The 24,658-nt window shown below is 42.6% G+C and overlaps 1 protein-coding gene across 1 annotated transcript; it reads right to left on the reverse strand.

The window, feature by feature from the left end:
• Window positions 1-1,941: 1,941 nt before the first annotated feature.
• LOC127007894 (uncharacterized) lies at window positions 1,942-23,491 on the reverse strand. The gene is made up of 9 exons (XM_050879348.1): window positions 23,273-23,491; window positions 17,360-19,196; window positions 15,344-15,420; window positions 14,581-14,675; window positions 13,901-14,008; window positions 10,864-11,066; window positions 8,568-8,668; window positions 3,752-3,857; window positions 1,942-2,783 (listed from the first exon to the last, which is right to left on the reverse strand). The coding sequence occupies exons 2-9, from the start codon at window positions 18,783-18,785 to the stop codon at window positions 2,233-2,235; spliced, it is 2,667 nt and encodes an 888-aa protein (XP_050735305.1). The 5' UTR covers window positions 18,786-19,196; window positions 23,273-23,491; the 3' UTR covers window positions 1,942-2,232.
• Between the last annotated feature and the right edge of the window lie 1,167 nt (window positions 23,492-24,658).

Consider the following 24,658-nt stretch of genomic DNA (forward strand, 5'->3'; position numbering starts at 1 on the left):
AATAACAATTAGGGTCACGAGAAAGAGATTAAATATATGTCCACTTCCAGGAATCAGAAAAAAAAGGTATTGTACAATTTCCACGAGCCAACCTATTGATGGATATGCTTTTAGAACTGCTGATAGAGAAATTACGTCAATAAGGATAAAACTCACAACAAAAAGATGTAATTCCACCCCCGGGAGACATAATAAGAAGCATACAAACCATTTTCACGAGCCAGCAAACACATCTGACTGTCATATAACCGCGCAGAATTGAAATTGATTGACGTTCATGCTTTTAGAAATATTAAAAGAAAGAAAAATAAACTTCACAAGGAGATAAGACCAAGAGATTCACTTCGAGGAAACAGAATAAGTATGTATGATAAGACTTCCACGCACCAGCAGGACATAAAGCGGCAAATATATATAACTGTGTTGACTGGAAAAGGATTGTTGAGAAGAACATGCACTTTGAAAATACTGAAGGCGGAACTGTTTCAAAAGAGAGACAAGGAGATTAGTGAAGGGAAGAGGTGGTAGTGTTCATGAAGGCGAAGACTGCATGGAAAATATCAAACACAAAAGGAAAAAAAGGAAGACAAGCGAGAAAAAAAGATACACAATAAAAGTTGGAGAATGGAAAGGAAGGGAAAGGAAAGGAGAGGAAAGAGCTACACAATGATAAAAACTAGACGAAAGGAAAAGACACAGAAAAGTTAAACAGTATAATAAAAAAAAGACGAGAGGAAAAAAAGGAAAGCTAGACTGATAAAAAAAATTAAAAGAAAATGAACAGAGAATTAAATAGAATAATAATTAAAACGAAGACAGGAAAACCACACAATAATGAATGATAAAAAAAAACATGACAAAAATACGGATTAATAAAAAAAAAATGTAGAGAGGAAAAACACGAAGAGTTAAACAAATTAGACAAATAAGAGTAAATAAAACAAAGAAAACAAATAAACAAAAAACACGGAAAATAAGTTACAGGAAATATTAAAAACCAGAAAAATGCGTAAGAGATTTATATATTAATTAAGGATACGAAACAATAGCCTACACAACCCACCACAATGCTAGGCTATTATGACCATTAGATTTACTGATTCAGCGGACTTAGGTAGTTAATGATGACTGGATAATTGCACGTCAGATAATTGCACGTCACATCAATTAAAAGACTTCATCGGAGGAGGAAATACAAGCAAGTCAGATAATAAATGGAAACACGAAAATAAGGAAGAAAAGAGAGAGAGAGAGAGGAAGAAAATGTGGAAAGAAAAGAAGGAAGGAAGGGAGAAATTAGAATGAGAAAAGAAGAAGGAAGACGAAAAATGTGATTGGAGAATAAGAGATGGGGAAAGAAAGAAAGGAAGGAAGAGGGTAAAAGAGGATGATAAAGGAATAAATGGGATATCGAATGCATCCAAAAATATAGGCGAACGAAATATCAGAAAATAGAAAATAATAGAGAGAATTCAAAACCTGATTAAAGGGAGTTGACATTTTTTTTTCTTGTTATTAATTGAAAAATAATGCGTTTTCTTAATTTTCTTGTGATCGTCTGTCTGTCTGTCTGCCTGTCTCTCTCTCTCTCTCTCTCTCTCTCTCTCTCTCTCTCTCTCTCTTTATTAGTTTGTCTCTTTTGCTTTGCTTAGTGTTATTATTATTATTATTATTATTATTATTATTATTGTTATTATTATTATTATTATTATTATTATTATTATTATTATTGTTGTTGTTGTTGTTGTTGTTGTTGTTGTTGTTGTTGTTGTTGCCTACGTTATTGTCTGTCTGTCTTTACTTCCAACGCATTGTCTGTCGCTGTTGGTTTTATTTGTTCATCCCTTTGTCTGAGCCTCTCCCTTCCCCCCCCCCTCTCTTCCTCCTCCTCCTCCTCCTCCTCCTCCTCCTCTTCCTCTTCCTCCTCCTCCTCCTCTTTCTCTTATCTTCTGTCCATTATATCTTATTTTTGCTTCTGGTATTGACTCATTCCTCCTCCTCCTCCTCCTCCTCCTCCTCTTTATCCTCCTGCTCCTCCTCCTCCTCTTCATCGTCGTCTTTGTCTTCTTCTTCTTCTGTTTTGCTTCCTCGTCTGCCACTGAGTCTGTTTCTTCTCTCCTCCTTCCTCTCACTTTCTCTCCTTTCTTCTCCTTTTCTCTCCATTCGTCCGGTTTTCCTCCCTTCTCCGTCCTCCTTCACCTTCCTTCTTCCTTCCCCCGTCAATCTTTTCCTCTATTCTCCTCCCTCTCCCTCCCTCCTCTTCTTCTTCCCACGTTCTTTCCTTGCTCTCTCCTTCATCATCTTCTTCTTTCTTCTTCTTTTCATTCCATCTTGCGTGTTATTCTTTCCCCTTTCCTTCGTCAGCCTTCGTTTTCCCTTCCCTTTCTCCTCTTTCGCTATCTTTCCTTTCCTCGTCTTTATCCTGTTCCTGTTTGTTTCCTCTTCCATCTTACTTTTCTTTCCTCTTGCCTCCTTTATCAACTTCCCTCTCCTCTCCTTCCTCTTTCCATTCTTCTTCCCTTCTTCCTCCTCCATCATCTTTCCGTCTCTCCTCTGCTTTACCTCATTCTCCTTTTTACCGATCTCCTCATACCTCCACATGGTCCTTCCCTTCTTCCATCGTAGCCCCGTCTTCCTCCTCTTCCCGTTGCCGTTCTTCTTCTTCTTCTTCAGCATCATCACCTTCTTCCGGTCGGGCTTCGGCGAGTAGCTGGCGCAGTAGGGAGTGTCCTTCGTTTGCTCATATACCCACTCCAGGAACTTCGAGACCTTGGTGTAGACTCCTGTTGGTAGGGGAAGGAAGTAGAGGTGATGGTGGTGGTGGTGGTTTTGGTTTGGTTGTGTTGGGTTAGGTTAGTTTGGTAAGGTTGGTTGGGTTGGGTAGGGTTAGTTTGGTTTGGTTAGGTTGGTAAGGTTGAGTTGGGTTGGGTTGATATGGTTGGGTTAGTTTGATTAGGTTGGTAAGGTTGGGTTGGGTTGGGTTGATATGGCTGGGTTAGTTTAATTAGGTTGGTAAGGTTGGGTTGGGTTGGGTTAATATGGTTGGGTTAGTTTGATTAGGTTGGTAAGGTTGGGTTGGGTTGGGTTAATATGGTTGGGTTAGTTTCATTAGGTTGGTAAGGCTGGGTTGGGTTGGGTTGGGTTGGGTTGGTATGGTTAGCTTGGTGTGGTTGGGTTAGGTTCGTAAAGTTTGGTTAGGCTGGTTGGTATGGTTAGCTTGGTGTGGTTGGGTTAGTTTCGTAAGGTTGGGTGGGATTGGTATGGTCGTTTAGTTTGGTTTGATTTGGTTAAGTTGGTAAGGTTAAGTTAGACTAGTTAGGTTGGATTGGGTTGGGTTAAGAGGAGGGACATACTCGCCGGGTTAGCTTCAACGAGAGGGACTTATTTACCAGATCAACATTAAGAAGCGGGACTTATTTACCAGATCAGCAATGGGGGTGGGGGCACATATTCGCCAGGTATGCTTGAACGAGAGGGACTTATTTACCAGATCAACATTAAGAAGCGGGACTTATTTACCAGATCAACATTAAGAAGCGGGACTTATTTACCTGATCAGCAATGGGGGGGGGGGACATATTCGCCAGGTATGCTTGAACGAGAGGGACTCATTTACCAGATCAACATTAAGAAGCGGGACTTATTTACCAGATCAACATTAAGAAGCGGGACTTATTTACCAACACAGCAGTAAGGGGAGGGGCCTATTCGCCAGGTTAGCTTGAACGGGTATAGCAAACGAGATACTTACCAGGGTACTTAGGTAGACCACACCCCACGCCCCAGCTGGTGACGCCCACGAGGAAGTACCTGTTCTGGGTATGCTCCAGGTACACGAGAGGCCCACCGGAGTCACCCTGAGGAGGAGGAAGAGGAGGAGAAGGAGGAGGAGGTGTTAGTGGTGATGGTGGTGGCGGTGGGGACAGAAGGGAGGGAGAGAGGGAGTGATAAGGGATAGGGAATGAAGATGGTTTGAAAGAGGAGGAATGAAAGAATGATAGAAGTTAAAAAGAAGGATGAAGAAGTGGAAAAGAATGGATGAAGAAAGGGAAAGGGAGAGAAAGGAATTAGAAGATGAGGAAAGGAAAATTTTGAGATCAGAAGAAATAACAAAATCTTAAGAAATAATGAAAAATAAGAAAATGTTAAAGAAAATGTGTGTCTGTGTGTGTGTGTGTGTGTGTGTGTGTGTGTGTGTGTGTGTGTGTGTGTGTGTGTGTGTGTGTGTGTGTGTGTGTATCCTCATGTTCGGTCTCTCAACTCCGTGTCTATCTGTCCGTCTGTCTGTCTGTGTTTGTTATTCTCTCTTTCTCTCGATCTATCTATCTATCTATCTATCTATCTATCTATCATTTCCTTCCATTCCATCATCATCCCTTCGTTCATTATTCACTGCTTTAATTATCTTTTTGTTTCTAATCCCTTGCTAATTATTTCACACCTGATCTTTAATTAACACCTTCCACACCTGAGAGAGAGAGAGAGAGAGAGAGAGAGAGAGAGAGAGAGAGAGAGAGAGAGAGAGAGCATTATGTTAATCAAAAAAGCAATCAACGATAACAATATTCACCTCTCTCTCTCTCTCTCTCTCTTCTGTGTGTCTGTGTGTGTGTGTATATGTGTGTGTGTGTGTGTGTGTGTGTGTGTGTGTGTGTGTGTGTGTGTGTGTGTGTGTGTTTGCTCTTGAACCAGTCTATTGAAGTAAAGCTGCAGAGGAAATAGAAAGAAAATGGAAGGAAGGAAAAAAATAACGAAGGAATAGAGAAAGAAGGAAAGAAGGAAAGGAGAATAGGAAAGAGACAGAAAAGAAAGAAAATAGGGAAGAAATCAGTGAAAGAAAAAAGATAGAAGGAAAGGAAAAGTGAAATAGGAAGGATCAGAAAGTTAAGTAGAAAGAGGAAGAAAAGGAAGAAAAGATGAAAGAAAAAGAGATAGAAAAGAAGGAGGGAGTAAGGAAAAGAAGGGAGGAAGAGAGGAAGAAAGAAAAAAAGTTACGAAATGAAAAATATGAACGAAAGAGGAAGGACAGGAGGGAAGGAAAGAAGGAAACGCAAAAATAAGAAAGGAGAGAGAGAAGAAGAAGAAAGGAAGGAAAGAAGAGAAGGAAAAAGAGAGGAAGAAAAGACGAAAAGAAAAAGAAGGAAGGAAAGGAGAAATTATACCACGAAAATAAAGAATAAGAAGAAACAGCAATAAGGGAAATGCGTTTGAAGAATAGGAGATGAAGAACGGAGGAAGGAAGAGGTTAAAGGAAGAAGATACTAAAGAAGATGAAGGAAAAATGGACGAAGAAAGGGAGGAAATAAAAATAATGGAAGAAAAGCGAAAGAGGAGGAGGAGGAGGAGGAAGAAGAAAAAATGATGACAATAAAAAAAGGAAGGAAATATGATAAGAGAGAGAGAGAGAGAGAGAGAGAGAGAGAGAGAGAGAGAGAGAGAGAGAGAGAGAGAGAGAGAGAGAGAGAGAGAGAGAGAGAGAGAGAGAGAGAGAGAGAGAGAGATCAATTAATTAATTATCTGTGAATGACGTCAAAGAGAGAGAGAGAAAAATAGAGGAGGTGGAGGGAGAGGAGGAAAAAAAAAGAGGGAGAGGGAGAAGAGGAGATAAGGAAAGGATAGAAAGGATTGGAAATTGAGATTGAAGGTAAATGGGACGAGAGAAGAAGAAGGAGGAGGAGGAGGAGGAGGAAGAGGAGGAAAGGATAAGAGGATGAGAAGAAAGGTAAAGGGAGAAAAAAGTAAAAAAAAAAAGAGAAAAGTGAAGACAAAAAGGACAGAAAGGGAGACAGAAAAAGGGAGAGAAAAAGGGAGACAGAAAGAGAAAGAAAGAGAGAAAAGGAGGAGGAGGAGGTAGAAGAGGAGAGAGGAGGAGAGATAGGTCAGTAAAATGGGGAGAATGGAGAGATGGAGAGGAGAGAGAGAGAGAGAGAGAGAGAGAGAGAGAGAGAGAGAGAGAGAGAGAGAGAGAGAGAGAGAGAGAGAGAGAGAGAGAGAGAGAGAGAGAGAGGATAAAGATGACAAGAGAAGATAAAGAAAGAGAGAGTATTACCACAAAACGAGAGAGTAGAAAAAGAGGGGAAAGGAAGAAAGAGAAGAAGAGAAGAGAGGGGAGGGAAGGGAAAAAAGAGAAGGGAAGAGGAAAAGAGGAAAAGGATGAAGAGACGATAAAATACCAGGTAAAGAGAAAGAGCTCATGCCAACCCTTTCTCTGTACAGGTGTGAGGTGTTTCAATTAAGGTCAGGTGTCAGGGGAGGTGGTTAGGCACAGGTATCAAAAGGGGGGGGGGGGGGGCCAAGTGCAGGTGTCAAGGGAGGGAGGGAGGGGGGGTAATTAGGGATAGGTCAGAATACAACAGGAAAAAAACATCAACTACCCAATTTTGCGGTTGATTTGGCAATTGGACCCCCCCCTCTTCTCTCTCTCTCTCTCTCTCTCTCTCTCTCTCTCTCTCTCTCTCTCTCTCTCTCTCTCTTTATCTCCCTCTCTCTCTCTCTCTCTCTCTCCTCTCTCTCTCTCTCTCTCTCCTTTCATCTCCCTCTCTTCTCCTCCTCCCCCTTTTCATTCCCCTCTCTCTCTCTCTTCCCTCTTTCCTGTCCCCTTCCTTCCCTCCCTCTCCCTTTTCCTCCTCCCATTCCCTTTCATTCCCCTCTCTCTTCCTTCTTCCCCTTCTGTTCCCCTTTTCCTACCTCTCTCCTCTCCCTTCTCCCCCCTTCTTTCCTCTTTCCCTTCTCCTCCCAACTGCTCCCTTTCCTTCAACTTTTTCGCTTTTTCACCCACTTTTGTATGCATGTTTTCCCTCCGCTCCTCCTTCCTCCCCCTCCTCTCCCCTCCTCTCCCCTCCTTCCCTTCTGCTCCCCACCCGACCTCCTCCTCCTCCTCCTCCTCCTCCTCACTCCCTACCTTATTTTTTTTCCTCTCTTCCACCCACTTTTATGTGTTAGTCTCCCCTCACACACCCTCCCCTCCCTCCCTCCATTACCTCTCCCTCCCCTCTCACCTTTTTTTTCTCCCCAATATCTGTTCGACCCACTTTTCCATGTCTCCTCTCCCTCCCTCCCCATCTCCCCTCTCCCTCCCCCTTCTCTCCCTTCCCTTCCCTTGCCCTTCCCGTCCTCTCCCTTCTCGAGTCTTTTTTTTATGGTTTTGTATTATGTATGCATGTGTGTGTGTGTGTGTGTGTGTGTGTGTGTGTGTGTGTGTGTGTGTACGTTTTTTTATGTATATTTATGACCTATTTTGTACCCCAGATTATTTTTCTTGTCCTCCTTCCTTTTTTTTCTCCTTTTTTTCTTTTTCCAACTTCGAGAGCGAAAAAAAAAACAGAATCGAACACCAAATAAATGTTTTCGGAATCTCAGTTATTTTCATTTGTGTTGATTTTTCATTTATCTATTTATCTATTTATTTTTATTTATTTATTTATTTATTTATTTTTTTTTTTGTGTGTGTGTGTGTATTTCTTTCATGCGAGGGTCCGTCAATTGTTGCTTCCTTCTCCGTGTATGTGAATGTCTGTTATATATATTAAGCCATTTTTATTTATTTTATTTATTTATTTATTTATTTATTTTTGTGTGTGTGTGTGCGTGTGTGTGTCATCCCTATCTTCTGCTCCCCTTAATATCCACCTCAATCCCCTTTTCTTCTCTGGTCATGATTAACTCTTAACTCTTTTTCTTCTAACAAAACTAATTCTTATGCTTTACTTTACTTAATTTCCTTGTTGATCCTCTTTCTTTTTCTCTATGTCTCTTTCATCTTTTTTTTTTCTCTTCCAACAAAGCTCTTCCCTATCCTCTGCTCCTCTTACTTTCCTCTTTAATAGTTCTCTTTTTCCTGTTTCTTCCCTTTTCCCTCTTGATAACTCTTCCCAATTCTCTGCACCTTTAACTTTCCTCTTTAATATTTTTCTCTCTCCTATTTCTTCCCTTTTCCCTCTTGATAACTCTTCCTTATTCTCTACGCCTCTTACCTTCCTCTTTAATCTTCTTCTCTCTCTTAGTTCTTCCCTTTTTCCTTCTCCTGACAACACATCCTTATTCTCTACGCCTCTTTGTTTCCTCTTGAATCCCCTTTGTCTCTTTTCTAGTCACATTTCATCCCACGTTTTCCTCTTAAATCATTATTCTCTACGCCTCTTATTTTCCTCTTGAATCCCCTTTCTCTCTTCTCTAGTCTCCTTTCATCCCACTTTTCCCTCTAACAACACTCTGTCATCCTCATCTACTCTTAATCTTCCCCTTCCCAGATCCTCCTTTTCCCCTGTTCTTCCCCCTTTCTTTCCATCCTTGCCTTTCCCACTGTCCTCTGTCCCTTTGTCTCATTTCTCCCTCCTGTCCCTTCATTTCACCCACCCACCCCTGTCTCTTCCTGTCCCATCGTTCCATCCTTTCCTCCTCTCCCCTGTTCTTCCCTTTCTTTCCATCCTTGCCTTTCCCACTGTCCTCTGTCAATTTGTCTCATCTTTTCTTCCTGTCCCTTCATTTCACCTCCCCTTATCTCTTCCTGTCCCATCGTCCCATCCTGTCCCCGTCACCCTCTACCTGTTCCTGTCACCTCGGATTACCTGGCATGTGTCCTTCTTGCCGCCCTCCGCGCAGAACATCTTGCTCGTCACCTCTTCAGACTCCAGCAGAAAGTTGTAGCGACATTTGTACATTGGCAGCACTGGGAGAGGGAGAGAGAAGGAGATCGTGGGTAGTTAGAACGTTGGCAACACTGAGGGAGAGGAAGAGAGAGGGTAGTCGTTCGATGGAATGGGTGATGGTAACACTGCAAGGGAGGGTTGGAGAGAGGGAGGGAAGGAGGGAGGAGGAGGAGGTTAGGTAATACTGTGGAGAGAGAGAGAGAGAGAGAGAGAGAGAGAGAGAGAGAGAGAGAGAGAGAGAGAGAGAGAGAGAGAGAGAGAGTCTGTGTTTCCAATATTCTCTAAGGATCTTCATGTTGACACACAGAGAGGAGGAAAAAAAGAAGAGGAAAAGATAGACAATAAAGGAACATGAAAGATGGAGAAGGAGGAAGAGGAGGAGGAGGAGGAGGAGGAGGAGGAGGAAAGATGGAAGATGAAGGAGGAGGAGAAGGAAAAAAAAGAGAGATGAAGGAGGAAAAGGAGGAGAGGAAAGGAAAGGGAAAACAGGAGAAGGAGCAGGAGAAGGAAGGGAAAGAGAAGGGAAGGAAGACAAGAAAGGAAAAGAGGGAAGGAAGAGAAGAAAGGAATTAAGAAAAGAGGAGAGAAAATTAAGGAAAGAGAAGAAGGAGGAGAAAAAAAAGGCGTAGTGATGGAAAGAAGGAAGGAAGGAAGGAGGGAAGAAAGGAAGGAAGGAGAGGGAAAAAAAGGGGGTAAGAGGAGGAAATGATGGAAGAGAGAGAGAGAGAGAGAGAGAGAGAGAGAGAGAGAGAGAGAGAGAGAGAGAGAGAGAGAGAGAGAGAGAGAGAGAGAGCGTATGAACCAGCATTTCCATTATTTATTTCAGTTTCCAGTTGGTTTGTGATAATGATATGCAAATAGGAACTGAGTGGAAGGAAAGAGAACAGATTACCCTATGCAAGCTGTTAAGGGAAGGGAAGGGGAGGCAGGGAGTGAGGGAGGGAATGAAGGGGATGGGCGGGGAGGGGAAGGGAAGAGATGGGAAGTGAAATGATGCCGTGAGAAGAAAGAAGGGGTACAAAATTTAATTATGTGAGGAGAAGGAGAAACGAAAGGAAGATGGGAAGGGAAGGGAAAGAAAAGGAAGTAAGGAAACAAAGAAAAGGAAAGGGGTAGAGGAAGGAGGATGGAAATGGAAGCGTAAAGATGGATGTTAGAAGGATATGGAAAAGGAAAGGGAAGGAAATAAGTAAAGCAAGGAAAGAAAAAAAGAAAGGAGAAGATCGAAAGGAAAGGGAAAAAGAAATATATAAGAAACGAGATGGAAAAGGAATAATATAAAAACAAGAGAAAGAAAAGAGGAAGGAAAGGGAGATGAATGGAATGAATAAGCGAGGAGTGAAAGAGTGAATAGGGGAGGAGAGGGAAAAGGGAGCGAGTGAGTGCGTGAGTGTGTGAGTCAGTGTGTTGACGTGACCTGGCTGAGTGTGACTTACGTGAAATGAATGGCGAGGGATGAGATGACACACTTTAACTAGGTACGCCGGGTCTAGTCATTCACCTCTGACACACACACACACACACACACACATAAACCATTCCCATCCCCCCCTACCTTCCCTCTCTCCAGTTACCCAATTCACAAGCTCCCCCTTCCTTTCCCCTTCCCTCCCTTTTCCTTCTCTTCCCTCCTATTTTCGAGAACCTCCCTTTCCCTTCCCTACTCTTCTTTTTCCTTTTCCTCCCTTCCCTCTCTTTCTCTTCCCTTCTTTTTTTTTCCTCCCCATCTTCTCTTTCCCCTTTGTCTGGTTTTCTAATCCTTCCTTCCTCCCTTCCTTTCCTTTCCTTTCTCTACCCTTCAGTTTTCCTTCTCCTTTCCTTCCTTTCCTTCCCTTCCCTTCCATTCTATTTATTTCCCTTTCTCTTCCTTTCCATATCATATTTTCCCTTACCTTTCCTAGTCTACCTTCATTTTCCCTCCGTTTGTTTTCCTCTATATAATTTTCCCCACTTTTCCTTTTCTTTCTTTCCTCTTTTTCCTTTTCTTACTTCTTCTCTAATCTCTCATATCTCCTCAACACCACCACCACTAACAACACCACCAACACCACCTCCTCGACTTTTCTTCCTCTCCCTTCCTTTTTTTCCCTGTTCTTACTTCTTAACTAGTATTTCAAGTCACCTCAACAACACCACCAACACCACCAGTACCACCTCACCCAACACCAACACAACCCCCCTTATCCCACCTCCCACCATCACCTCCCTCACCTACCTTTCAAATCAACGTGTCTCAGAATCGTGGCTCTAGCTGTGTCATCCACGAAGCGGCGTCCCCAGCCCATGACCTTCACTGTCTCCTTGTAAAACGTGAAGTTGGGCGGCGTGAGGCAAATGGGGCTGACCCGCCACGTGAAGGCCAGCTCCTCCGCCAGCCGCAGGAGTGAGATGTCGTTGTCGGTGGTGTCGATGTCGTATCTTGAAGGCGGAGAAGAAGGAGATGAAGGAGGTTTTGTTAGAGAGTTAGTTGAGGGTGGTTATGTGGTTAAGGAGGAACTAGTTGGAGGACGGAGATATCTAGGAGGAGAGGAGAAGGAGGAGGACTAAGTTGTGAAAGATGTTTATGAAGGGGGAGGGGAGAATGTAAAAAAGAAGGAAGAGGACGAGGAGAAGGAAGAAAGAAAGAAGAAGTAAGGATGTAGTTGAAGGGGGACATTGTAAAAGAGAAGGAAGAGGAAGAGGAGAAGGAAGAAAGGAAGAAGAAGTAAGGATGTAGTTGAAGGGGGACATTGTAAAAGAGAAGGAAGAGGAAGAGGAGAAGGAAGAAAGGAAGAAAAAGGAAGGATGTAGTTGAAGGGAGGGGGACATTGTAAAAGAGAAGGAAGAGGAAAAGGAGAAGGAAGAAAGGAAGAAGAAGGAAGGAAGAGCGAGGAAGAGAAGGATGGAAGTGGAAGATAAAAAATAAAGTAGAAAAAAATACAAAATAGTAATAATAATAAAAAGAAGAAACAAAGCGAGGCACTGGACGTCTAAAAATAAAAAAATAAAAATATATATAAATGTTAATGTACTCTGGAAACAAACAAACAAACACACACAATAAAAATAAATAAAAGAAGAAAAAACACTAAATCTAAAATAAGCGATGTAGAAAAAGAAGAAAAAAGAACGAACAGAAATAAAAAAAAGCAGAGAATAATATTAATGTATAAACGTGTTGCCTGAAGAAGAGGGAAGGAGAGAAGAGGAAGGGAAGAGGAGGAAGAGAAGAGAAGAGAGGAGAAGAGAGGCAGATGATTATACGCGTAGGAGGAAGAAGACGCGCATGATGTATAATATATCAAGATTATTTGCTAGTGAAGAAGGAGGAGGAGGAGGAGGAGGAGGAGGAAGAGGTAATGAGGTGCTGGCTTGAGGAGGTAGAAAAGGAGGAGGGGAAGGCAAATATGGGTGAAGGAGGAGGAGGAGGAGGAAGAAGACGAGAAGAAAATGAAGAAGAGAAAGAAGAAGAGGAGGAGGAGGAGATTGTGATGGTAATAGAGGTGATAGAAGAGAAAGGAGGAGAAGGAGAAGGAAAAGGAGCCAGTGGAAGAGGAAGAAGAATAGGAGGAGGAGGAGGAGAAAGACGAAAAGAAAAAGAAGAAAAAGAAGAGAAAGAAGAAGAGAAGGCGGTGGAAGACATGAGAGGAAGAGGAGCTGGAAGAAGAAGAAGATGAAAAGAAGAAGAAAATAACAGGAGGAGGAAGTAGTGAACGAAAGACCTAAAAAGAGAAGAAGAAGAAGAAAAAGAAAAAGAAGAAAGGAAAAAAATACGAAAACGAAAAAGAAGAAGAAATGGAGAAGGAAGGAGGAGATAGTAGAGGTTCTGATGATAATAACAGTAGTAGTAATAGAAGAGGAAGAAGCTTAATAATGACTAATAATAATAATAATAATAATAATAATAATAATAATAATAATAATAATAATGGTAGCAGTGAATGAAAATAAAAACTGTTATATATAAAAAAAGAGAAATAAATAGAAGATCGTACGATAAGAAGAATTAAATAGAACGAGGGATTAAAACCAAAAAAATAAAATAAAATAAATAAATAGATAAAGAATGTATTAGGGAAGGATGTTTCAAAGAGGATCAGAAGGATAATAAGGATACAAAATAAAGAAAGATAGAAAATATATATAAAAAAATACAGCTGATGTATTTTATAAGAGATTAAGAATGGAGTGAATGAAGACGAAGGGAAGGGAAAGAGAGAGAGAGAAGAAAAGGAGAAGAGGAAGAAAGAGGAGGAGGAGGAACAAGGAAAAGAAGGAGAGAAAAGGTAATGAAGGAGATTGATAAAGAAAAGGTAAAAGAGAAAGAAAGAATTAGATTAAGAGAACAGTTTGGAAGATTAAGAGGATTAGACAGAAGAAGAAGAAGAAGAAGAAGAAGAAGAAGTAGAACAAGAACAAGAACAAGAACAAGAACAAGAAGGAAAGCAAAGAGGGAGCAGAATGGAAGAAGAATAAAAGAAACGAAGACAAAGAAGAAGAAGAAGAAGAAGAAGAACGAGAACAAGGACAAGAACAAGAACAAGAAGGAAAGCAGAATGGAAGAAGAACAAAAGAAAAGAAGACAAAGAAGAAGAAGAAGAAGAAGAAGAAGAATGGCTTAAGCGCTTACCAAAAGACTTAAGACAGTTGAAAAAGAAAAAAAGAAAAAAAGAGGAATAAAAACAATAAAAGAAGATAAATCAGAGGTATTAGAGTTCCCCCAAGAGAGAGAGAGAGAGAGAGAGAAGCTATAGGATCCGTTCACTCGATCAAAATTTCAAGACCCAGAAACCTTATTTGCGTATCATACAGGTTGGTTACGAGAGAACAAATGTTTGCCTAGCACCTCTCTCTCTCTCTCTCTCTCTCTCTCTCTCTCTCTGGTAAGTCATCTCCAACTCTCTTCCTTCGTTACTCATTTCTCTCTACCTCCTTCCCCACTCTCTCTCTCTCTCTCTCTCTCTCCTTTCTTCCCCTTCCTTCTATCTATCGATCTATCTCTTCCTCTTCTTTCTGATATTTCCTTTCCCTTTCTTTTATCCCCTTCCTCACCCTCTCTGCACAGACATCCACTTCCTCCCTCCCTCTTCCTCTCTCGCCCTTCACACCTTTCTTCTCCTCCTCCTCTTTCCTTACCCCCTTTTACACACCTTCCCTTCATTATCCATTCCTCCTCCTTCCTTCTTCTCCCTCACCCATTCCTTACCATCCTCCACCCACCACTATCCTCGCCTTCCTCAACCCTTCCCTCTCTCTATCCCTATCTTACTTACCTTGGGTGTTCGATGATGTTCGCCACCATGACTGTTTTCTCCCTCGAGCTCTCTTTCACGGCAAGATTGTGATCGCCGACCCTTACCACCAACTCGAAGGGGAAAAACCTGGGGGGGTAGAGTGGGAGGTGAGGTGGTGGTAGTGGTGGTGGTGATGGTTGGGTTGTGAGGTTGTATGGTGGGGGGGGTAGGGTTGTGTGTGGGGGTTGGGAGGGTTTTGTGTGTGTGTGTGGACAGGTGTGTGTGTTAATTAGAAGGTACTGTATATTTTTACGTGGCAGGTGAAACATAACAAAGAACATATAAGAAATTACAATGGTTATTATTATTATTATTATTAGTAGTAGTAGTAGTAGTAATAGTAGTAGTATTAGTAGTAGTAGTAGTAGTAGTAGTAGTAGTATATCCAATCTTAACTTCCACCATTCATATTCTTTTATTTGCTCTCCTCTTGAAAAAAATATGCTCCCCTTTTCCAATTTATCTTAAGAGCAGACCATTCCTCCTCACCCCACTCATCCCTCTCACCCCACTCACCCCACTCATTTCCTCTGACCCCACTCATCCCTCTCACCCCACTCCCTCTCACCCCACTCATACCACTCACCCCACTCACCCCACTCATCCCTCTCACCCCACTCATCCCTCTCACCCCACTCATTCCCTCTCACCCCACTCACCCGTACGAGCAGTGGGCAGCCGTCATCACGAACTCTCGCGTGATGATGCTGGCGCCGCAAAAGTGGATGCGACCCTTTGCCACCTGGACTGACACCTGTAGGAGACACGTACACACACACACGTACACGACACAGACACGTAACATGGAAAAATAACGTTCATGAGTCTTGATATCTATATGTGTGTGTGTGTGTGTGTGTGTGTGTGTGTGTGTGTGTGTTTAGGTTGCCACACACGTACATGGATACCTATTCCTTGGTCAGATGTGCACATGTCACCCACACCTGACACACACACACACACACACACACACACACACACACACACACACACACACACACACACAGGGCAGTAATGAATCAATCTACATTCAATAAACAATCAAATGTGTGTCGTGTTTACATTCACTTAAGACTGTAGAGGGAAGATTGGTCCTCCTCTTCCTTCTCCTCCTCCTCCTCCTCCTCCTCCTTGTTTCGTCTCCAATTATACCTCTCCACACACACACACACACACACACACACACACACACACACACACACACACAGAGAGAGGGGGGGGGGGGGGGTAACAGGACAAATTAGAAAAAAAAGAGAGGAAAAAAGATCAAAAAGAAAACGGAAAAATATATCAAACCGAAGAAAACGGAGATTAACTTCACCGTAAGCCTCGTTGTTGTCACTCTCTCTCTCTCTCTCTCTCTCTCTCTCTCTCTCTCTCTCTCTCTCTCTCTCTCTCTCTCTCTCTCTCTCTCTCTCTCACCATCCATGGGTAGTGGTGTTTGTTCGTCTCTCTCCCTTCGACGATTCTTGCCTGCCGTGCGTTGTAATGACCGCATTCTGTAGGGGAGAGAGAGAGAGAGAGAGAGAGAGAGAGAGAGAGAGAGAGAGAGAGAGAGAGAGGAAGGGTGTTAGATGGATTAAATGACTTGATAACATGGAAGAAAGGAAGGAGATAAGAAAATTAGAAGGATGGCAATAGTATCAGATAAAGGAAGATAGGGAGAGAAATAGAAGTAGATAAAAGGGAGATAGGGAGAGGAACAGAAGTAGATAAAAGGGAGATAGGGAGATAAATAGAAGTAGATAAAAGGGAGATAGGGAGAAAACAGAAGTAGATAAGGGGGAGATAGGGAGAGAAATAGAAGTAGATAAAAGGGAGATAAGGAGAGGAACACAAGTAGATAAAGAGGAGATAGGAAGAGACATGGAAGTAGATAAGATGAACAGGGAGAGAAGAGAAATTATTAACGTATATAAGAGAATGAAAAGACAGATAGAGAGAGAGAGAAAGGTAGATTTATAGACAGGTAAATGGGAAATAGAAATAGATAGATAGATAGGTAGACAGATAGATGGAGAGAGAGAGAGATATATAGAGAGAAAGTGAACAGGTAAAAAATGAGCTCATAAATATAAAGTTAAAGACAGGAAGGTAAATAGTATGAAGATAGAAAGGGAAAGTTTTGTACAGGTAGAAGAGTTGGCCACATACAGGTGAGTTTATGGCCAGGTAAAGAGACAGGTAACGAGCTATATTTTGGGGCAGGTGGAGAGTTTTGTGAGGTGAACTGATTAACGAGGGGACAGGTGTTTTCAGGGACAGACAGATATGGTAACACTGGCAAACACACACAGACAGACAGGTAGACAGAAACAGACAGACGGACGGACAGGTAGATAAAGATAAAGAGACAGATAGACAGAAATAGACAGACAGACGGACAGACAGATAAAGATAGAGAGACAGAAAGATAAAGAGACTGACAGACAGACATATAAACAGACAGAGATAGACAGATAGACAGACAGACTGACAAATATACATAGACGAAGCTGACCAGACATTTAGATTAACAAACAAAATAAGACTTAGTTTGAAGACGTATCATTTAGCAGAGAAACAGACAAACAGACAGACAGACAGAGATAGACAGAAACAAACAGACTGACAAATATAAACAGACAAAATCGACCAGACATTCAGATTAAACAGACAGAAAATAAATGAGCTTGAAGACATATCACTTAACAGAGAAACAGAACAACAGACAGACAGACAGACAGGTGTTTTAATTGGCAGGCTTGTCCATGCAGGTAAAAAAAAAAAACGAAAATAAAACAAAACAAACAAACAGACAACTATGTAGAGCGAGAGATCAAGTTTAATTAGCAGCGTTATTAAAGGTCTAAAAAAGCACCTCTGAGTATTACTATTATTGTTGTTGTTGTTGTTGTTGTTGTTTATCTTTTCATCTTAAAACAACAATCAGACACACACGAGAGAGAGAGAGAAAAACATTATCCTACTCCTGTTTTTTATTATTTGTTTTTTGTAATTTATATTAATCTTAAAATATATATACGTGTCCCCAAACTCCCTCTTCACTTTTTATTTTTTACTGAGAAAATAATAATAGTAATAATAATAATAATAATAATAATAATAATAATAATAATAATAATAATAATAATAATGTGAGGTTGATAACGTTTCTTTTTTTATATTTTTAATCGAGAAACTGAAAAAAAGTAAAAAATGTCGAGTTTGAAAAGAGAAATGTTTTGATTTTGAATACTGTTAACTTGAGCAAGTCTCCCCTCCTCTCTGCTTGCTCCTCCTCCTCCTCCTCCTGCCCTTGTTCTCCATTACCGAGTTGCGTTAAAAATGAAAAAAATAAATCCTTTTCATGTTATAAGGAAAGTGAGAAGAGACAAACACGAGGAAACACACACACACACACACACACACACACACACACACACATATAGAACCCACCACATGACTCGTCCACTTTCTTTGGTTGAGGAATGTCCGTTTTCTTTCCAGGGATGACTACCTTATTGATGGCCCTTGACCTCTTCTGCAGCTTAATGGGTCTTTCCTCTTCCGCTTGATTCGCCTCCTCTTCTTTTTTACTCTTGTTTTCCTCCTCCTCTTCTTCTATTTCATCCTCATCCTCTCGTAACTCTTTTTTCCTTGTTTTTCTCTTATCCTCATCTTGATTCACGTCTCTTTTCCTCTTCTTTCTTTCCTCTTCCTCTTGACTCTCCTCCTCTTCCTCGCCATCCTCCTCCATTTCATCCTCATCCTCTTCTATCTCATTTTTCCTTCCTCTTCTCTTATCCTCATCTTTATTCACGTCTTGTTTCCTCTCCTTTCTTTCCTCTTCCTCTTGACTCTCCTCCTCTTCCTCGTTATCCTCTTCCTCGTCTTCGTCTTCCTCCATTTCATCCTCATCCTCTGCTATCTCATTTTTCCTTCCTCTTCTCTCATCCTCATCTTTACTCGCGTCTTTTTTCCTCGCCTTTCTTTCACTTTCGAATTTCCGTCCTCGTCCGTGTCCCTGTCTGGTCTTATTTTTCACGTAATCACTCTGCATGATCCTCCTCATCCACGCCTCGTAGTGCCTCTTCAGGGATGGCGTCAAGAATCTATCGTTCGGCCTCGTCTCCTGCCCTGCCAGTGTCCCGTTGTTGGCGTCCTTCTGTCCTTGGGAGGTTGGTGCGACTTCTTTGTTTTGATTTGTCGCTTCGCCGTCCGTCACCACTCCCCCGATGTTCTTCTCCCCTTCTGCTTGTCCCACTCCCTCGGTTCTTGATCCTTCTTGTGGGGGGTTGGATTCTTGTTCTGCCTCGTTTCTCGGTATATCGCGTTGGCTTTGGTTAGGTTGCGGTACTGGTTTCCGTCTCGTCTCGTGGGCTTGTTCCTCTATCATCTCTGGTTCGGTTCCTGCCCCTTCTTTTCCTTTCTCTGTTCTCGCCTGCTTTCCTTCGTGGCCTTGTCCTTGTTCTCCGTTTCCTGCTTCTCCTTTCCTTGTTATCGTTCCCTCTCCTTGTTCTTGTTTTCCCTCCTGCTTTAGTTTCCCTTCTTCTGCTTGTCCGATTTTATGTTCCTGTCCTATTCCTTGCCCTTTCGTCAGACTCTCTCCTTCCTGCCCATATGGTACTTTGACGCCTTGCCCTTTTGCCTTCTCCATGCCCACCGCTTCATCCTTCCCCTGCCCTGTCGGTATATGGTTGTCCTGGGCAGTACGGTAACGCCCTTCTAGTGGTGGTGGTGCTGGTGGTGGTACTCCAATCGCGTCCTTTCTTTTGGAGTTCTGCAAGGTGTTGGACTTCGATGCCTGTATGGAACTGACGAAGAGGAGGACAAGGACGAAGGAGAGGTGGAGGGGGAGGAAGGAGATGTTTTGTTTCCTCATCTTTGTCGCTCTTGAAGTATAGGAAAAGGAAGAAAAAGAAGAGGAAAAGGAAAAGGTGATGTTAGTTTTATCGTTTCGTTTTTGTTTTCCCCTTTTATTTGTCTTTTCTCTCTCTCTTTCACTGTTTTTATTTTCCTTATTTCTTTTTTGTATCGTTTTCTCTGTCACTGTTTTTTCCTATTTTCTATTTCCTTTCCTCTCTCAACGTGTCCTTTTTTCTTCAGTTAGAGAGAAGTGCTTGATGCATTTACGAACGGGAGTGTGTGTGTGCGTGCGTGTGTGTGTTAATTGGTGTCGATGTTTGATGTGTGTTTTTTCCTTCTTCTTCCTCTTGTGCTTCGTTTTCTCTTCTTCTCTTCTCCTCTCTCCTCTCCTGTCATCCCTTTTCACTCACCTCGGAAGAATTCGCACCTGAGGAAAGAGACAGACACGAGATAGTTTTACACACACACACACACACACACACACACACACACACACACACACACACACACACACAATGACACATACGTACACTGAAACACATACACACACACACTTATGTACCCATGCGACTTAGTAAAAACAAATAAAAAAAAAATGAAAATAAATATAAAAAAACTGAAAAATGATTGGCTGTGAGTAAGTGAGAGTTCAGCATCACCACCACCACCACCACCACCATCACCACTACCATCACCATCACCACCAACAGAAGCGGCAGGTAATGAGAAAAAATGCAAGTGTTAGAAGAATACATGTGTGCGTGGAGGGTTGTGTGGGGGTGTTGGGGTGGTGGAGGAGGGGGGAGGGGGGGTAAGGTATGGGGGGGGAGGTGTCACGTGTAGCAAGTCGAAGTGGAAACGAAAGAGGAGGAAGAGTGGAGAGGCGATGATATTAGTTTTTTGAGAAGTGGAAGAAATGAAAGAAGTGGAAGAAGAAGAAGAAGAAGAAGAAGAAGAAGAGAGAGAGAGAGAGAGAGAGAGAGAGAGAGAGAGAGAGAGAGAGAGAGAGAGAGAGAGAGAGAGAGAGAGAGAGAGAGAGAGAGAACTTCACACGTGTTCGCTGCAACAGCATAGGAAATAAACAAACAAACAAACAAACTAACAAACAAACTTAGTCATACCCCCTTCCTCTCCCTCCTCCTCCTCCTCCTCTTCCTCCTCACTCTCCCTTTCCTCCTTCTCTCCCCACCCCCCCCCCCCCCCCCCCCCCCCACACACACACACCTGTCTGCCTCTGTGTGTGTGTGTGTGTGTTTGTGTGTGTGTGTGTGTGTGTGTGTGTGTGTGTGTGTGTGTGTTACCAATGGCTCGACATCCGGGAGACCTCTTATATAAAATAGCTGTGATGTATTTAATTAGTATGCTCTTGCACGATATTATTAACACCTTACAGCGCTAATGAATTCTGACTTTAATTAACTTCAAAGAAAAAAAATTATAAAGCCATCTGCAGGGAGGGAAGAAATGACGGACTAACTAACTTTTTTTTTCCTTTTTTTTAATCCGAAGTTGACGTCATTACAAGGCTTTCCCTAAATATAGTCTTGTTCATTTACGTATTTCTACTTTACATATTACATCTACACTTCGCCTTCAACATTTTGCATCTCTACATTTCACCTTCTACATCTTACATCTTCTCCATATCATCTACTTTATTTACATTTCTACATTTCATCATCTTCGTTTACATCCTCCTCTGTTTTTTTTTTTTTTTTTACAGCAAAGGAGACAGCTCAAGGGCACAAAAAAGGAAACAATAATAAATAAATAAAAAGCCCGCTACTCGCTGCTCCTAAAAAGAATCCAAGGAGGTGGCCGAAAGTGGGGTCAATTTTGAGAGGAGAGGTGTTCTGATACCCTCCTCTCATTCTTTGCCACTCCCTCTGAACTCTCTCTCTACCGCACTTTTTCTTTTCCTTTCGATTCTCCTAATTTTTACTGAATAGTCCACTTAAGGTTCTTTATTATATCTCCTGTTCTCCTTCCGTTTCTCTTATTCTTTGCCCTTCCTTCTGAACTCTATTTCTTCCCCTCTGTGTCTTCCTCTTGATCCTCTTCCTTCAACTAGTGGTCTTTAGGCTCTCTTCACAGTCTCCTCATATTCGTCTAATTACTTCTTTCTTAACTCTCTCATTCTTCTGCCTGAACTCCATCTATCCCCCGTTTTCTGTGTCTCCTCGATCTTCTTCCTTCAACTAGTGTTCTTCAGGTTCCATTCACAGTCTCCTCATCTTCGTCTAATTACTTTTTTCATACTTCTCTCATTCTTCCGCCTGAACGCCATCTCTCCCCCGTTCTCTCTGTCTCCTTCTCGATATTCTACCTTCAACTAGTGCTCTCAGGGTCTTCGTCATCTCCTTATCTGCTCTTATCCGTCTCTCAATCTTCCGCCTGAACTCCAACACTCCACCGTTCCCCTGCCCCCATCTCTATCTTCCTCTATCAACGAGTGCACTCCATTCTCTCTTTACAATTGCATCTCCCTCTATCTCATTATTTGTCCCTTTCCCCTCATTCCATCTTCCCTCCTCTAGTGCTCTCCAGGCTCTACCAATACGCCGTGGAATTGGCCCTCAGAGTATAAGTAGGCCGGCAGGACAAATCGTCAGAGCAAGAGTAGAGTAGACAGAAGCCACAAGTATATAGCGAGCGAGCACTACCATCATCATCAGCAGCAGCAGCAGTCTTAGTTCATTTGCAAGTCACCTCAGCTTCTCCCTCGCTCCGGTCAGGGTTACGGGAACAGGGTGGTTGGTTTAGCATTGTCTGTGGTTGTTGAAGGGATGCTGTGTTGGGGGTGAATCTCATGTTTGGTACTGCACAGGTGGGAAAGCAGAAAAACGAGGGAGAGGAAAGGGAGGAGAGAGGAGAAGAGGAACATGGGAGACGTGCTTGGCGTAGAAGTGTGTGGCTTGGGATGCTGTGTTGGGATGGGTCTCATTTTGGGGTTACAGAGGTATGGGGAGAGGAGGAATGAGGAAGAGGAGAGGAAGGAGTAAGAGGAATAGCTATGTAAGACGCGGTTAGCATAGTATTGTAGGAGTCTCATGTTTGGTGTTGCAGAGAGGAGGAAAGAAGAGAAAGAAGGGAGAGGAAAGGGAGGATAAGAGGAGTTTGTGGGACGTGGTTGGGAATACGTTGTTGGGCTTTAGAGGAGATGGTTGATATAATGTTACTCTCGCATTTTTGGTGAATCCATAAGAAAGGGAGGACGAGGAAAGGAGATAGAAGGGCAAGGGAAAAAGAGGGAGAGGGATGATATATGTTGATCTCGTTATTTTATTTTTTTTATTTTTTTTGAGGGGAGGAAAACCTATAAAAGAGTAGATCCATAAGAGAAGGAGGAGGAGGAAAAGAGAGAGAAGGGCAAAGGAAAAAGAGGGAGAAGGATGATATATGTTGATCTCTTTTTTTTCTCTTTTTTTTGAGGGGAGGGAAACCTATAAAAGAGGGAAGAAGAAAGGGAGAGACGGGAAAGTGTGAAGGAAAGAGGATTGCTTACCTTAGTGATTGCTTATACCTTAGTGATGGCAAAGAGGCTAGGGAACTAAATAACTCATAGGGGCGCCTCTGCTCAATGAATCAATCTCCTGTTTGTCATACCTGTATTTGAAAGTGTTTATGCTGGGGCTCTCTACAACACTGAAGGGGAGACTGAGATTATTCCACCTGTGCAACCCCAAAACGAGACCCACCCCAACACAGCATCCCCTCAACAAGCCATACAATTCTACGCCAAGCACGTCTCCCATATTCCTCTTCTCCTCTCTCCTTCCTTTCCTCTTCCCATTTTTCCTCTTCCCATACCTCTGCAACCCCAAAATGAGACCCACCCCAACACAGCATCCCCTCAACAAGCCATACAGTTCTACACCAACCACGTCTCCCATATTCCTCTTCTCCTCTCTCCTTCCTTTCCTCTTCCCCATTTCTCCTCTTCCCATACCTCTGCAACCCCAAAATGAGACCTACCCCAACACAGCATCCCTTCAACAAGCCAGACAGTTCTGTATATGCCAACCACTCTCCCATATTCATCTACTCCTCTCTCCTTCCTTTCCTCTTCCCATTTCTCCTCTTCCCATACCTCTGCAACCCCAAAATGAGACCCAACCCAACACAGCATCCCCTCAACAAGCCACACAATTCTACGCCAACCACGTCTCCCATATTCCTCTTCTCCTCTCTCTTCCCTTTCCTCTCCATCGAAAAAGTTGTTCCTCTTAGGTTATCAGTAGATGGCATAACTTCATCTTTGACTCTGGAGAAAATGGTTCATATAAGAAAGAAGAAAACGAAAACAGCAAGTACCAAAGATACTTATAAGTAATTCAGTGCTCTAGAAGACTTGCGAAGTGACACACATACGCAAGAAAGGTAAATAAAGATAGAAAAAATGCAGTAAATAATAAATAATAAACAGATAAATAAATAAATAACACACCGCCCACGCACCTAAAAAAATATCACTCATTAGGACACCTGGAGATCCTTAATTACCTTTCCACGCTAATTACTCTTCGCCGCTGCTGTCACTTTGCTGGATGAAGTAACTCAGCCACTTAACCGCAACACCAGCAATAGTCGTAGTAGTAGTAGTAGTAGTAGTAGTAGTAGTAATAGTAGTAGTAGTAGTAGGAGGAGGAGGAGAAATAGGAGCCGAGGTACCAATAGCAGCACCCTCAGTAGTATATCACACGAGACTACACACGTATATATTCTCAACACGGAAAACACTGACTGAAACACACACACACACGCACACACACACACACACACACACAACACAGGTGTCTGTCTCTCCCTCTCGTCCCTCACCCCGACACACAGGTGCTCAGGCATTGTCCCTCCTGTGTGTGTGTGTGTGTGTGTGTGTGTGTGTGTGTGTGTCGGGTCGTCATTTTTAGGTGCCACTTGGGTCCTTGGGTGCCCGAGGTGGGGGCGGGGGGCGGGGTACGTGACAACCCCCCCCCCCTCCCCCCTCTCGACTGATGCCCTATATATACCCCTTCAATGCGGGATTAAGTTGCTTTTACTCTCTCTCTCTCTCTCTCTCTCTCTCTCTCTCTCTCTCTCTCTCTCTCTCTCTCTCTCTCTCTCTCTCTCTCTCTCTCTCTCAGGTGTGGCTAGGTAACACGTAATCATAAAACACGTGCTAAAGTCATTCCACTCTGCACCCCCCTCCTCACTCTCCATCTCTCTCTCTCTCTCTCTCTCTCTCTCTCTCTCTCTCTCTCTCTCTCTCTCTCTCTCTCTCTCTCTCTCTCTCTCTCTCTCTCTCTCCACGCAATCCATCTCAGATAACATATAATTACCTTCGTTCCGCACCTGTTTCCTATATAGTCTTTATCTTGTCCTTTTGTTGTTTTCTGTTCGTCGTATTTATTGTCGTTTTGGAGGTGGTGATGGTGGTAGTAGTAGTAGTAGTAGTAGTAGTAGTAGTAGTAGTAGTAGTAGTAGTAGACCTTTCATATCTACCTTCCCTCCTTTCTTCTCTCACAGGGGCTGACTGAAAACTTTTTTGGGCCCACGAACTCAAAATTGTACCTCATCTCATTTCCTGCCTTTCCCTTAATTAATAATGCACCTCCTCTCTTAGCTCCTCGCTCGCGTGCCTCCCTTCCCTTCAGATCATTATATGCCCCCATCACCTTTGGTCCCCTCATTTTCCTATTTTCTTGACCTTCTCTGAAAGTTCACTCGCCTTCGAAGCGTAAGTAAATCTATCAATGTCAATCGGGCCTTCTTTCCCTTATAGAGATCATTAGTACATTACAGTCCCTTGTCGTCTTAGAATCCCAACTCACTTCTTACTCACCCTCCAGCTCGTGGGAATATAATAAAGTCTCCCATCCCACAGCTTCCATATTTTGTAGTAAACGACGT

The sequence above is a fragment of the Eriocheir sinensis genome, chromosome 36 (assembly GCF_024679095.1).
Source record: "Eriocheir sinensis breed Jianghai 21 chromosome 36, ASM2467909v1, whole genome shotgun sequence".
Classification (NCBI taxonomy): domain Eukaryota; kingdom Metazoa; phylum Arthropoda; class Malacostraca; order Decapoda; family Varunidae; genus Eriocheir; species Eriocheir sinensis.

Excerpts from the sequence above, each read along its gene's own strand:
- LOC127007894 (XM_050879348.1), bottom strand. The coding sequence starts at position 18,785 with ATGAGGAAACAAAACATCTCCTTCCTCCCCCTCCACCTCTCCTTCGTC. Across the intron at positions 14,676-15,343 it reads AACACCACTACCCATGGATG|GTGTCAGTCCAGGTGGCAAA; the intron begins GTGAGAGAGAGA and ends TGTCTCCTACAG. Across the intron at positions 3,858-8,567 it reads GCAAGAAGGACACATGCCAG|GGTGACTCCGGTGGGCCTCT; the intron begins GTAATCCGAGGT and ends CCTCCTCCTCAG.